General features: G+C 37.4%; 1 protein-coding gene across 7 annotated transcripts in view; it reads left to right on the forward strand.

Moving 5' to 3' along the window:
- BIN1 (bridging integrator 1) overlaps positions 1-16,109 on the forward strand; it is a 134,738-nt gene that overhangs the window by 68,443 nt on the left and 50,186 nt on the right. For 5 of the 7 annotated variants that reach the window (XM_081313286.1, XM_081313285.1, XM_081313287.1 and 2 more), the window contains exons 3-7: positions 5,942-5,996; positions 7,420-7,514; positions 8,971-9,066; positions 12,323-12,430; positions 13,625-13,717. In XM_081313286.1, coding sequence (XP_081169412.1) covers positions 5,942-5,996; positions 7,420-7,514; positions 8,971-9,066; positions 12,323-12,430; positions 13,625-13,717 — 447 coding nt within the window. The remainder of the gene's footprint in view (positions 1-5,941; positions 5,997-7,419; positions 7,515-8,970; positions 9,067-12,322; positions 12,431-13,624; positions 13,718-16,109) is intronic. The other 2 variants (XM_081313288.1, XM_081313289.1) reach the window with 1 other exon arrangement.

A 16,109-nucleotide genomic window follows, 5' to 3' on the forward strand; every position in this document is an offset into this window, starting at 1 on the left:
TAATATTTGCCTTGCTCATTGCACTTGCTGATTTAATAAGCAGATTCCCCCTCCACATTATTCCTTCAACAAATAGTTACATTTGGAACTGCTTAACTTCTTCAGTTGTAGTGGGAGTCGTTCTTGGTCTGTTGACAGAGAACAGTTATGCTGTATTTTCAGAAATTCCCACTTCTGGAAATGCTGTCTGGGAAAATATTCACGTTAAGAATAATTCCCAATGAATTAGTTTCCCATATCTAGAAACTGCAATTAAGTACAGAGCCTTCTGCCCCAGACTGTGTCTATTTTGGCAAAGGAGGAGAAAAGAAAGAACAAAATGCTGTGAATGATCTTGCGAAGCACTTTCATGATAGTTAGGTTAATAGCCTAATGAATATTCTTATTTTGATGAGAATAACTTGTTTGTTCTCTCTGACAGTGTATTCTTTCTGTTCACTATAATTTATCTCCCATCTGTTTTATGGCATCCACTGAAGGTCTTTTAGGCCTAGAGAAATTACGAGCCTCAAATTCAGGAGAAATCTCAAAAAGCAAATTGTGAGCTGGACCTGAAATGTTCATCTGCCATATCTCTAAATGGCAAATGAAGTGTTGGTATTAAATACACCGCCTTATCTTTCCTGTTCCTTTCTGTTCTGTTAATAGCGTTAAGCATTTGATGAGGCTCAACGCTTAATGGATGCATAATGACAGAAAGATAGCCTTTCCTGCATTCTTCTGGGCCTGGGTGTCAGAGAGAAGCCCAGCTGTTCCTGATCTGTCACGCTAAGAAGTCAATCCCCCACATATTCCTAAGCTTGGAGAATAAGCTTAGCTTGTGGTTATATGTATATTATACCCAACACCCACCCTCCCCAAGTATGGCTATATATACGGACAATAAAAGCAATACGTTTTGGCCATCATGAACATTTCACAGTATGTTCTGGCCTGCGTCTCGTGTTTAGGATGGCTTCTTAAGATAGTAGGAGTCAAGTGTCAGCAATTACATGTCTGGTAACAACTGAATCTGATGCTTTGTTGAATTTCGAATGCTTTTGTAGGTAGCAATTGTTTGTCCAAGTGGAAACATGTATATTATTCAAACATTTGCAAACAGTTACAAACCACCATTATTAAGACCAAAGAACACTTACTATGGCATCCTATTTCCTATGATGACCAATCAGATGATTAGAAAAAGGGTACATGTAGTAGCGCAGTAGGACTCTTTTGTTCGTGTTTCCTGATATTTGGAGGTATTCTAATTTTAGTGATGATACTAATCATGATACCCATGATTAGTAGTATATGTAGACACTTCCTTTGTTCTTTGTCAGCTTAATTTGCATGATAGTTTCCTGTGGTAATAAATTCCATAATTTATGTACTATTTGAAGTACAAAGTGCTTCATTTTATATTTCTTTAGGTCCCATCATACAGCTTCATTAAGTGACCCTGGATTTTATGAGGGAAGGGGAAAAAATTTCTATCAGTCACTTTCTCTACAATAGGCAAAATTCTGGGTATCTCTCTCATGACCCCTTTTATTTACCTATAATGCCATCTCTTGTCTCATTATTGCATTAGAGCTGATGTATTAGCCTTAGCTAGCAAAAGTGCTTCATCTTATGGTGGATACTTCTCCTAACAAAGATAGAATTAGAATATTTCCTATCTATCTATCTATCTATCTATCTATCTATCTATCTATCTATCTATCTATCTATCTATCTATCTATCTATCTATCTATCTATTAAGAGCCTTGGTGGAGCCGTGGGCTAATGCCTCCTTAAGTAACACCAGCTGCCTGCAATTAGTGCAGGTTCGCATCCCACCAGGCTCAAGGTTGACTCAGCCTTCCATCCTTCCGAGGTAGGTAAAATGAGGACCCAGATTGTTGGGGGCAATTAAGCTGACTTTGTAATAATGCCGCTTGGGGGTGTGTGAAAGCCCTAATAAGCAGGCATATACATAGAATGAAGGCTACTGCTAAGCTTGTAAGCCGCCCTGAGTCTTCGGAGAAGGGCGGAATATAAATGGAATTAAAATAAAAAAAATAAAATAAAAAATCTATCTATCTATTTATTTTATTTGACTTATATACCGCCGTATTCCCATAGGACTCAGGGCAGTTTACAGGGCAATTAAAACCATACAATACAAAAGTTAAAATAAATTTAAAACAATTAATTAAATTTAAAGCCCAAAAGTTAAAAATTAAAACTTTAAAACCCAGTTAAACACCCCTCAGTCTAGGCCAGACAGCTCAAAGAGCCAAGTTTTTAGGTCCCGGCGAAATGAGCGGAGGTCGGAGGCAGTCCTGAGTTCCATAGGAAGTTGGTTCCAAAGAGAAGGCCCTCCCTCTGGGAGTCACCCGCCGGCATTCCTTCACCAGCGGTACCCTAAGAAGGCCCTCCCTGTGGGAGCGCACAGGACGATGGGGAGTTGATGCCGGCAGCAGGTGTTCCCTCAGATAATCCAGCCCCAAGCCATTTAGGGCTTTATAGGTCATCACCAGCACCTTGAATCTCACCCGGAGGGCAACTGGAAGCCAATGCAGCTTGCGGAGAAGAGGTGTTACACGGGAGTATCGGGGGACTCCCATCACAACTCGCACGGCTGCATTCTGTACCAGCTGAAGCTTCCGAGTGGTCCTCAAGGACCATCTATGGGCTTTTAAGTGTACCATAATGATGCCAAAAAAGATTAAACATGATCGCCCATCTGAGTTCTGTTTCTTGGTCTGCAATTAGTGTCTAGCCACTTTTTCAGCATTACCACTGGCATATTGTTACAGTGTTGGTGGCCTCCATGACTTTCAGCAATAATTTTGGCTGGGATGCTTCTCCAAAACAGGCAAAAACGAAGGAAAGGCACATATTTTAGAGTTCAGCAACTTTAAAATTGAAAATATTTCAACATGGCTCCAGTCAGGAGTATGGTGCCTTTTGTGGTTAGGACGCTTGGTTGAAGGTTAGCAACCCCGCATTCGAGACCGGAATGCTGCACTGGGGCAGGGTGAGCTCTTGTCCTTCGCTCCAGCTCCTGCTAGGGACATGATAGGAGCCTCCAACAGGGCAATCCTTACAAGGCAGAAGCTCCTCGATGCTTCTGACACGAGTGCAAAAAAATGAAAAATAAAAAGTGCTCCAGTCAATGTACAACTGCTATCTATATAAATTATATACTTTTCAATTTTTACAACAAATATATCTGTATAAGTAAATCAAGCTATACATCATACAAATTTTAAACAATTGAGTTATTTTTAAAATTCTAATTGGCCTCAGAGTTAAGTACTGTGTTTATTTCATTCTTTTGCCAAATATTTATTTCTCTATCCCTAGATAATTAAATGAAAGCCTATTATTATTATTATTATTCCCTATTGCTGCAACATTTCTGGAACTGTTGCATTTCTAATAAATTATTTTAGGAGCTGGCATTGGCACCTATGGTGATTACTGTATGTGGAAGAATCTGTTTCTATTCATTTTTTTGTTGACATTATGGTCTCGTTGACATAAAGCGTAGCACAGCCTACCGCCCCATTCTCTTTCCTTCTAGAGAGCTCATACAGAAAGAATTTGTAATTGATAGTTTCTAAAGATAAGCTAAAAATTGAGGGGGGGGGGAAGATTATCCCACTGATTTTATAAGGGTTTTCAGTACAAGTGAATGCAGAGTCAACATCAGCAGCAGAATTGGTGCCTATCTGAACGTATCAGAAACGTATACGGTACTTTTAAGTCTTGGATAATTGGAACTCTTATTATAGCTTTTTTATTTTAAAAACACAAGATAAGTACGAAGACATAAACACTTTTAGAGTAAGAGCAAGGAGGACCATGACAGGAAACATGTATTCATCTGGTACCTCCTGAAACAGATGTTGTATAAGCTTCCTCTCTTTAAACTCCCCCCTTTATGAAAATAAAAGGAAAGGCAAAAGGCAGTCTTTTGTATAAGCAGATGCTGCTGGATAGATTTTTCTTTTTCTTGCTGCCCTTGTCCTTCCTTTTGAAAAACCACAGCTGCTGTTCCCATGGCCATAGACATTCCATCCAGCTTTTGTTGATGTTAGGCGGGAAGGGATACCCATTATGTGACCACTTCTCTTCTTTTGTATTGTCTTGGAAGATGCACACTTTAAGGACTAAATTATCCCATATGCAGAAAAATTGCATAATTGGAATTATGCTAGAGATATTGGTTTGGGACTTTTGAGTATTTAAAGGTTAAATGGAGGATCAGGCCAAAAATGACTTACATCCCAGTTGCAATTAAGAGGTTCTTCCTTGACTATCAACCCTTGATGGGGAGACCATGTTCAAAACAATGAGATTGCAATTTTTAAAAGCCTTGATCTCAAGAAGAAAAGTGCTTTGCTGAGCTGATGTATGGAGATAAGGAACCTGGAGATTCCTGCTTTATTCCAGCTGCAAACAGCTGTAAAAATTAGGTCGCCCAACTCCAACTTTGGTCATTAGATTGAGATAAATTTTTCATTCAAAATGAAAAGTTGTCTTTAGCAATATTAATGTGAAATATCCTTTGAATGTCTTCATATTTGCTAAATAGATTGTGGATGTTTGACAGCTTACAATATTTTATTTTTAAATTATTTCTTACAAATGATAGTTATTTATTATTCTTTAGTGTTTTTAACTAGTAAATTCTATACCCATAATTGTACTTAGTAACTGACACTGTTTGATGGATGGTGTTAGTGCTCAGTAATACAGAATATCAATTATGATGTTATGTAATTCCAGGATAGCGTTACAATTTTTATCTTATACAATCTTTGATAAACATAAAATCCAAAAATAAAAAGGGATTTCGTGAATCTAGAGCTCCAGTCCTGAATATGCTTACTTGGAATTAAGTAACAACTCAGTAGACAATTGTAAAATGGCAGTTTGAAATATTCATCTTTCGAGACAAAAGTTCCTATTCTAAACATACTTCTATTATTTTAATTTAAATATTAAAGTTTTGAATATTTCAGAAAATTATTTGTTGGAATGCTGCTTTATTGAAATGAGAGATAAAAGAAAAGCTATTGTGACTCCGTTGCACAAGAATGTTGACTTATTGGCCTAAACTTTCTTAGCAAGTCCCAATTCCACAACCTAATTAGTTGAGATTATGTTTTGCTATCAAATTATTTACTCATTTAAAATTTTTGTTTACTTGTCCACTGAACTTTCCAAAGCAGCTAAAAATAATCAGTATAGGGCAGATGTCAATAAAAGAATATAAATAACAGACAAAATCAATAAATTAGTAGATAATATAATAAAGGGAGAAACAGAATTAAAAAAATTGTAAAGCTTTTCAAATTTGTAGCTGAGTTGTGGTGACCCTTTTTTTTTAGAATAGATTATTTCTACTTTACACATGTAATCTATTCTAAATTGTACCAAATTATATTGTGTGTGCTTAATTCAAGGGGTTGGTAAAGCTTTAAATAAAAAATAGCAATGTACAGCTTAACCCACAGGTCAACATACAACTACAATTGGGACCACAATTCCTGTTGCTAAATCTGAGGTAGAGTATATATAGATATAAGCAATATGGAATTATATAAAGTACTGAAGGGGATCATTTAACTGATTATATTAAAAGTGGTTTTTTGAATAAATAAATAAAAGCAATAGTTAATTGAGGGCCTGAAGGAAATTAATGTGGCTTTCTAGAGATAAATGTTCTACAAAGAAGATGCTATATCTAAAAAGACAAATGTCTGCTAATTTGGGGAGTTCCCTCTACAGCTAATCTTATAAATCTTATAAACTAGACAGGTTCTTTCAAAAAGCAATATTCTAACCTTTCTTTTTAGGATTTTAAAGATGAAAAGCAACAGTGGAACTTGATATCAAAACCAAACTATTGTGACCTGTTATTGCAATAGCTCACTCACTATTTCTATTCACTATTTTTTTTAGTCAGAAGGATCCAAGCTACAGAAGGATCTTCGGACCTACCTGACTTCAATTAAAGGTAATACTTGGAATAATAGTCCTATTGCTTTGCATGATCTTCTGTAGAGTAAATTCCAGAAGCCATTATTAAATCTTATCTTACCTGGTTTTGTCTATTGGTGCTAGGAAGTACTATTTGCATTACTCTAGAAAGCTATAATTATGGAACTAAGTAGTTGTTGGAATTTTATGGTGGTCAAGAAAATTTGGGACAGGGGCAAATGTTATTTATTTGACATGGAAACATTTCCTAGAGATGTGCTACAGATAGATTCTAGTAATATTTATAAATGCTTCAAGCTCTGTCTTGACTAGGCTAGTAAGAGGATAATAGAGAGTGGGGGAAGATGCTGTCATGGCTCCTGGCATAATATTAGATCCCATGATGTTTAAAAAAATAAAGGGCACCAGACTTGGAAGCTTGGAAATTTGGAGTTATTCATTTGCTTAATAACAAGTAAATGACATGTGTTATAATTTTCAGATTCCAGGAAGCAGGAGAGATAAACAGTTACAATGTAAATCTCCTCTTTCTGATGGGATCCTGTCCCTTCCTTTTAATTTGGTTCTTACTACTTTAAAAAAGCTCTGCAAAACATGGCCCAGACTAATTATATCAATAGATACCATTTTAATATTTCAGTATAATGTTGAAGAACAAATAGAAAGAGTAATATATGTATATTACTATATTATTATTATATTAAATATTATTATAGTGTATATTATTATATTTTATATTATTACATTATATTATAAATTAAATTATTTACACACACATGTATAGGTGTGTGTGTGTGTGTGTGTGTGTGTGTGTGTGTGTATCTAGCTATATAAGTGGGTTTCTCTAACCACCGATTACCGCTCTGATGATGTTAACAGAGGATTGATGAAAGCTAAGTTATAGTTATTAAAAAGATTTTTCTATCCTGGAGTTCATTGGCTCTATTGTATTTTAATGAATATACCTGGGATTCAAGTTTTTAAGATTAGATAGATAGATAGATAGATGTAGATATAGATATAGATATAGATATAGATATAGATATAGATATAGATATAGATATAGATATAGATATAGATATAGATAGATAGATATAGATATAGATATAGATACATACATACATGTATATATATATCAGCCAAATATTTGAAACTCTTCTTAAATTATACTATGTTCAGAAATAAGAAATTAGCCATTTAAAAAAGGAACTTGGTTTCATTTGTTAATTAAAGAAAGAAATTAAAGAAAGAATGTTAAACCACAAGGGAATTAATGTGTGTAACCATTTTTTTTGTTCATCTTTTTTTTCTTGTTGGGAAAGAAATATGAATATTATCAAGTCCTTTATAAGTGAGCAAGCTGTTTGTTTGGGTTTTTCTTAGGGTATGGGGTGAATAATTATTTGGGTACTATTATGTCATTCTTTTCTATTTCAAAGCAATGCATGAAGCTTCCAAGAAACTTACAGAGTGTTTGCAAGAAGTATATGAACCTGATTGGCCAGGAAGAGATGAAAGTAACAAAATAGGAGAGGTGAGCTTTGGATTTCTCACACATTAGCGTGATGAATGTATTGTGATCTCAGATTTATGGAGGCAGCAAGTGTTAATACTATAGTTTAGTATTACAGAAATGAATGTGCTTATATCTTAGACTCACATATTCTGTTCTCTGATACTTCCACAAGAGAAAAGAAGAGAAGCCATCACTTCCTCTTGATAATTTCTCAATTTGTTTACTAAGTGTTAATATAATAATAATAATAATAATAATAATAATAATAATAATAATAATAATAATAATAATAATAATAAGAGGAAGAAGAAGAAGAAGAAGAAGAAGTTGGAAGGGGACCTTGGAGGTCATCTAGTCCAACCCCCCACTCAGGCAGGAAACCCTTTACTGAAAGATGCCATGGTCATATGCCATGATTTAATCCTGCTTTGTTTTAATGAACCGTGGTTTGAATTAACCACAGCTTGTATTTGTTGTGTAGAATAAACTTTGGGGCTAGAAGATGGTGTTTCCAATCTCCTTCTTGTGCCTGTAGTAGCAAAGCAGGAATAGGGAGTATTCAGGCAAAAATCCTGAGCTGACTATTTCTTACTATGCTTATCTATTGTTTTACATCATGCACAAATTGTGCCAGTGTGTTCTATGATACAACAATATCCTTTTTCCCGATACCAAAAATTCCACATAAGAACAAGAGGCAAATACCGTAGCTTATCTCTTACATTCACAGCCGGCCACTATGAAACCAGACGGGGGGGGGGGAACTGTACTGATCTCGAGTGTCTGCAAATAATATTTTCCAACTTAACATGAACATGGGGCACTTGCTGATGTTGTAGCTGCTTACAGAAAAGCAACAGTGAATTGATGGAACCCATATATCTCATAAAGACCAAACTACTGTACATCAGAGATAGAAAAAAGGCATAGAAATATTTGTCATATAGCAAATATTCCAAGTAAATTTTTTATTCATGGCCAGTTGAAATTCAACAGTCAGAACTTTCCTTATTGTACAAAACAGAGGTCCCCAATCTCCGGTACTGATCCATGGCCTATTAGGAACTGAGCCACACAGCTGGCCATGAGTGGCAGGTGAATGAATGAAATTGAAACCATCTCTCCCGGTCCTTGAAAAAATTGTCTTCCACGATACCAGTCCCTGATTCCAAAAAGGTTGGAATAGAAGATGCACAAAACTAGTATCTTTGTCCAACACTTTTAAATAATTATAGCTTTTAAAATTATCTAGAAAACAAAAGCATGACAGTTTTAGGAACAGATCCTAATGGCGTTACACATATGCATACTAAAAAAGGAAGCCTCAAACACGATTTGTCTTATGAATTCACTTACTAGTACTAGGGATGAAATGTATCTCACTGTTATTGTACTTTTGCTCACATGGATAAACTTGACCTGCATAATGCACAGATAACCCAACTCTTCCCACATTACTCTTATTCTGTTCCAGAATAATGACTTGCTTTGGACAGACTTCCATCAGAAACTGGTAGATCAGGCATTGCTGACTATGGACACCTATCTTGGCCAGTTTCCAGACATAAAGGTATGGGGGTTTCATAAAGTTTTGGTCTACTTTAATTTCCTTTTGGAAGGTGAAAGCCACATTAGCAGTGAAACAAATGAAGGAGTGTTTCAAAAGACATTAATAAATGTGGGGCCACCCAGTATAATAGATACTCCCTTCTTACATTTTTATCTTTAAGAGCATGGGAGAGCTTGAGGATTTTTAAGTAAAATATTCTTGCTTTTGTGTATGCCTTATTCCATTTTAAAAGGCCTTTTAAAACTAATATTCATACCAAAATGTGCAATCCAGAATTAAGTATTTATAATAGCATTTCAGGTGGGGGCTGAGGCACTGAGCAGCCAGCTAACTGTTGGAGGCCTCCCTCCATACACAGTACTCAGTTGACCAGATGCTACTTACTGATTTAGCTCTGACACCCTTGGCCATTGATAGGGTGTCAGCTGTTTTATTTATTTATTTTATTTTATTTTATTACATTTATATACCGCCCTTTCCCGAAGGACTCAGGGTGGTTTACAGGGTAATTAAAAACCAAAATACAAAAGTTAAAAACAAGTTTTAAAAAAATTAAATTTGTCCCTGTATAAATAAAACCCCAGTTAAAATAAGATTAATCCTCAGCCTGGACCAGAGAGCTTGAAGAGCCAGGTCTTCAGGTCCCGGCGGAATGAACGGAGGTCGGGGGCAGTCCTCAGCTCCACTGGCAGCTGGTTCCAAAGGGCAGGCGCCCCCACTGAGAAGGCCCTATCCCTGGGTGTCGTCCGCCGGCAATCTCTTACCGGTGGCACCCTGAGAAGACCCTCCCTGTGGGAGCGCACTGGACGAAGGGAACTTGATACCGGCAGCAGGTGTTCCCTCAGATATCCCGGACCCAAGCCATGTAGGGCTTTATAGGTCATCACCAGCACCTTGAATCTCACCCGGAGGGCAACCGGAAGCCAATGCAGCTCGCGGAGTAGAGGTGTTACATGGGAGTATCGGGAGACCCCCATCACAACTCGCGTGGCCGCATTCTGCACCAGCTGAAGCCTCCGAGTGGTCCTCAAGGGCAGCCCCATGTAGAGAGAGTTGCAGTAGTCCAAACGGGAGGTCACGAGCGCATGAGTGACTGTGCGTAGGGCATCTCGGTCCAGATAGGGTCGCAACTGTTTGTTGGAAATGGGCTCAGGCTGATGAGTGTAGGGAGGCTGCATAGTCCACTGAGAGGATTTCCATTGACCAGCAGTGGTTTCTAGACTCACACTTCCAAAATCACTAATTTAAGGAATTCTACACTCTCTGCCAGATATTTATTTTGGGAAAATGTATATATGGATTGGTGCATTAGGCTCACATTTTGTTCTTCAACCTCTTTGTAATAAACATACCTGATATATAGAATTTCACAAAATCCTTCATATTCTCTTAGATGCGACTTACCAGAGTGGCTTATAATGATAATATAATTTATATTCTGCATTCGACTAGCATTCAAGAATTTATAATGTGAACAAAAATACATTCATGATAGTCAAATGATAAAATAGAAAGCTGACAATAATTAAACTCTCACTAGAGCTGAAATAGAAATATGTAAAAAAAATCAAGATTACTGATTTATATTTATATAAATATAATATATTTATATTTACCTCTATGTGATTGTTAAGAGTCAACAATAACATAACCAATTAATCATTCAATAGTAAACCTGATGGCGAAACCTATACATTATAGTATTGAAAACAGTTTTTGTTCTAGATGAAATAGAGTAATTGAAGTAGCTTGATTTGATTTGAAATATAAAACGTAATGAAATCATATAATATAGGTCACATCAGAAACCATTGTTCAAAAAAATCTGCTTTGTTCTGAGTGGATCGTAAGTACTGTTGGGCTGCCCATTCTTATCATGCACACATATTTTCTTTCTTATAGTTCCTTGCTTTCATTTTTTTTAGTAATATATTTCTGAAAACTGGAGTTTGTTCAGCATGGTATCTATATTAGTCTTTCTTTCCTGTTTCATTTCTCAAAGCAAAAATGCATCAGGAACAACAAGGTCTCCTTTTAGTGCTGTTTTACTGCTATCGCTCTAGGAACAATAAAACAACATTCAGAGTATGCAAAATGTTCATTCTGTAGCAAAAGAACTGAAGATGCAAATACAGAATATGTTATGTGTTTATCACAATAATTTTAGCGACTCCGTTTCTTTCAGATTTTTTTAAGAGATGACACAGAATGACATAGAAAGTAATTTTGAAAAGCACAGAGACATCTATGTTTTAAGTTGAGGTACTTTAGAAGAGAGACATACTTGAGTGAAAGTATTGAGGCACTAGGATTAGTGTTTTGTTATGGGGAAATGGGAAAGCTGTAAGACGAAGTTGTACAGTATAAAGTCACTGTATTTCACTTCAACCTCTCTCAGAAGGTTACTCTGAAGATAAAAATACAATAATGTGGTACTCCACCTTCCTGTTGTGATTCAGGGTCAGCCTGTGGGTTCGGCAGTTGGGTCGGACGACTCAGAGGAGGAGGGGGGTGTTGAAGACCTTGCTGAGGGGGTTGAAGATCTTGCTGATGAGAGCCCTCAGCCAGGCCCCTCCCACTTGGTCACCACGGAGACCCAGCTGTGTGAGCCTGACAGCGTGGATGAAGATGACCCACAGCTGGCCCTGTTCAAGGACGCCCGACGCAGGAGGCAGTCAATTAGGAGTAAACAGGAAGGCAATGGAGCTCCTCGGAAGGAGGCAGAGAGAAGCCACACCCTGAACTCTATATAAGGGGAATGTGTGGGAGGGCTGGTTTGCTGAAGGCAACCGCTTGGATAGTTCCTGTTTCTTAAAGCTCCTGTTTCTTGGTTCATGTCTTGTTTGTTTGTGTAGCTATAAATTTGGCAGGCATAATTCCAGCCTCTTGCCTTCTTGTAAAAGGGGTTGTCCCTGCCTTTTCTGCAGGGCCGGTAGCAGGCTGGTACAGAACACTTCCACTCAGCCAGCTAGTACTCCATCCAACTAACTGCTAGAAGGAAAAACTCCAACTCTCTCCTTTCATTTCCATTGACACATTTGCCAATTGCTGTGTGTGTGTATGTGTGTGTGTGCATCAGAAATTTCAGCATATACACTGGGAGAAAAGTTGAAATAATCTACATTGATCTTAAATAGATGCAAGGAGCTTGATTACAATACAGTTGCTTGTTGGCAGCATAATTGGCAGAATGCATATACATTGGTCTGTAAAAATGGTTACTTCATGGCTCTGGTGTTCTCACATCTCCTTTCAGTCTCGCATTGCTAAACGGGGAAGGAAACTTGTAGACTATGACAGTGCCAGGCATCATTATGAATCTCTTCAAACTGCAAAGAAGAAAGATGACGCTAAAATTGCCAAGGTAAATAACCCTTGTAAGAGGTGGTGTGGCTGCTTTCTCTCAGTTGAAGAAAAATATGTATTTCATGCTGGGATAATACTCTACAAAACAATCAGCTTTTTGTTGTTAGAAGTAAAAGACCAAAACACCCAAACTTCAGAATTCCTGACAAACATGATTTTATCCTATGAATAAAAACAATGCAAAACTATTATTTAAAACTGAAATGTAAAATCAGTAGGAGTGTGTCAATGCTAAAAGGGGGAAAAAAACTCAATGAAGAAACAAGAAGTTTCTAGGGGGTGAAAAATTCTTTCTATTAGTATTCCTTTACTCCTGAATTACTGAACAATTTAGGGTTTCTGGCTAATCTAGACTTTTTCTAATTTGACTGCTTGTGTCATGGGCAAAATGATTTGTCCAGGCTTTTTCAGGTGAAAGGCATCTGCCTCTATAAATGGAGGTAACTGCTCTGTGTTTCTATTTATGACCATTGCAGAGCATGCGGATGACACAAGTTAAGGATATCAGCAGGAGTGATTTTGTGAAATTCAAATTAAACATTTGCTCAGTCAAGCTTCTCTCTATGACTATTGTTCCTTGTGCTTTGGAAAATCTAACCATGTCACTAATGGGGGAATATTTTTCAATTCTGTATAGTCCTCAGTTCATCTTAAACGACCTAAGATCTTATGGATGTTTAAATAAGTGCCCTTGTGCTTAATGCAAATTATTCCCACCTTAGGCTTAGACAGTTGTCAACCTACAAATGTTTAAATAAAATGCTACAAAATACGAATAATCTGCATGGCTGTTATAATGAAGTTGTCTTTTAATCTTGGCTCCTTTTGAAGTTGCTAATGACCTATGGAGAGAGAGACTTAAGTAAGGTTGGACTCTGTTGCTTTCTGAATGACTAACAATTTCTTTCTCTGTTGCTCTCTGCAGCTGGAATGTTCATAAGCTGTGTTCACTCTGGAGTTCATTGAACATTTTGTGGAGCATTAATTACCGCTAGATTTAGCATGTCGTATAGGATTCATCCTTAACTTATCGCTTAATACTGACTTCTTCTGTTGTTGTTTTCTGTTGGGATGGCTGGTTCATCCTGGCCTCTGTTCTTCGATTTTTATTGTTTTTTTGTATTTTTAAAAAATAATTCTCAAAATGTGTCTGTTTCTTCTTGTCTTGTCTTCTGAAAATGCTTTTGCCCAGCCTGTGTCGTTGCTTGAGAAAGCCGCGCCTCAGTGGTGCCAAGGGAAGCTACAAGCACACCTCGTAGCTCAGACTAACCTACTGCGGAATCAGGTGATAGTCCAACCTGCCTTGCTGTCTAATCCTGCATGTGCTATTTCTGGCTGAAGCTCTCTTCTGTGCTTATTCCCCAGGCAGCGTTCACTCGAACCTCTCCCAGAAGGTTTCTTTTGTCTGGGAAGAATGTTGACTTAAAATTCAGACTCCTTGAAGCCAAAAACATGTTTGAAAAGGCGATATAGTTTCTCTGATTTTGTATTCCCCTGGATTAATGCACGGTACCATGTCCTCATGAGCAATTCTTGCAAATGTATGGGTGTCCAGTGAGATGATAGGATAGTAGGTGGGGAAGGGGTTCCATAGTTACTGTTTAATTTGGGTGTCTCCATTGTGTGGCAACTCGTATTGCTCAATTAGAAGTAGGGTTCACCTAGGGCAGGGGTCAGCAACCTGAAACAGTGAAAGAGCCACTCAGAACTGGTTCCCTCACAAAAGGAAAAACTGGGAGCCGCAAAAAATGTGTGCACATGCACGCATGTGCAGAACAGGGTTTGACTGAAGAGTGGAGCCAAGGCGAGATATGCACCTACCCTGCATATTTGAATTGATTGGTTGAACTTTTTTAGTCCCACTTTTTTTTTTTTGGACTGCACATGGCATAAGACTGGGAGCCGCAGGAGATGGCTGAAAGAGCTGCATGCGGCTCCGGAGCCGCAGGTTGCAGACCTGTGGCCTAGGGGTTTAGAATTGCTCGAGCATGATCCAGTGTTTCTGGATTCTGAGATCTATGGATGAGAAGGAGGGGAGGGAGGTATATATCTACATATTATACGGTAGTCTCTTATTATTATTATAGATTCTTTTAACCTGATATTCAGTCCTTATCAAACACTTTGTAGGAAGGCTTATTATTTCCATTAACTTACCAATACTTAAAGTCCTTCACTCTCACATCCGAATTTCAGGTTGGCTGACCAGGGTTCTTCATCAACATTTACTCTTCTCTTTCATTAAAACTCAGCCATTAAATCCCAGGGTCCATTTCTGGGAAATGGATATTGTTGTTTTATTCTCACATCCCTTTCCCTTCACCACACTCTATATAATAAGCAAGGAGAAGAGGATATATACATACACACACACAGACACAGACACACACACACACACACACACACACACACACAAACACATATCTTGAATTTTGTTGTTTTAAAGTTGCCTGTATGGGCTTTCTTTTGGTTTTCAGCTTCTGTTTGTACACATTATTTTATACTTAACTTTTTATAAAATCCAGATGTTTTTTAAATGAATGTATAACAAGCTTTAAGTCTATAATTTTTAAGTCTTGTTCTGCTTTATGATTAGAAATGTCTCTGGACAATGTAGCCTTCCCTCTAAAATCATTTGAAGAATAAGGTGCCAGTAAATAAAATCCTGCCAAGAACTTTGAACATTCAAAAGCCTTATGGGTAACAACTTGGTAATAAGTGAATAAGAGTTATCAGATGTCTGTTTTCCATGAGGAACAGAAATAAAGACCAGCATAGTATATTGTGTTTTAACAAGGACACACTTGCAAAGTGTATATGCTAAATGAAGCAAATAACTAAATAAAAGGAAAAAAAGAGCAAACACTAGAGGACCATAACTTATTGTTTTGAACAAAAGAAACCAGTTTCCATTTTTGTAGCTTCTCTGAGGTAATCAGTGAATACATTTAATTAACTTCTGCCTACTTTAAACCCAGTTTCTCAAATTCCAGATGGTTTGGAATACTATCAGTCCTGACCATTGGCTATATTAATTTGGACTGATGAGAATTTTGGATGGTCTTTATCTGGATTGAAGCAGATCTTTGCTCCAGATGTGTGTTCCAGCGATTTCTTTGGGGAAAGAGTGGGCCCAAACCCAAACACCCATCAGTGGCAGCTAAGGAGAGGCAGGACAAATATGGCACTGGGAAGATTGGAGAGAGGTGTGGTTGAATTGGTGAAATTTGCAGCTCTTGAAACCAAGGAAGTTGTTATTAGTGGTGGGTAAGGGAAAGTGGAAAAAAGAACATGGTAGAAGGATTAGGTGGGCCACTTGAAAGTGCTGTGCTTGAGACCAATAAGCTTCAAATATGACGTAGCCAAGTGGCTTCCTATCTTCCAATCTCCACAGTATTTTCTCTCCTTTACTCCCCAGTTAGCCACTACTAATGTCCACCTGGAATGTTTCATCAGAACTTCCAAATTTCAGGTTCAAAACATTCAAAACAAACTTATGGTTTGTGTACCTTCTAAAATGAGTTTCCTTTGGTAAGTGAGCTAACTTTTTATTCCTTGTTTCTAGCCGTAATCTCTATCAAAGACAGGCAGTAAATAACACGGAAGTAGATTTACATTTTTCTATCAGAAAGATGAGGGGAGGTGTCTCAAGAGAGCAGAAATAAATTATCACTCTA

Source organism: Vipera berus, assembly GCF_964194415.1.
Source record: "Vipera berus genome assembly, chromosome: 1".
NCBI lineage: Eukaryota > Metazoa > Chordata > Lepidosauria > Squamata > Viperidae > Vipera > Vipera berus.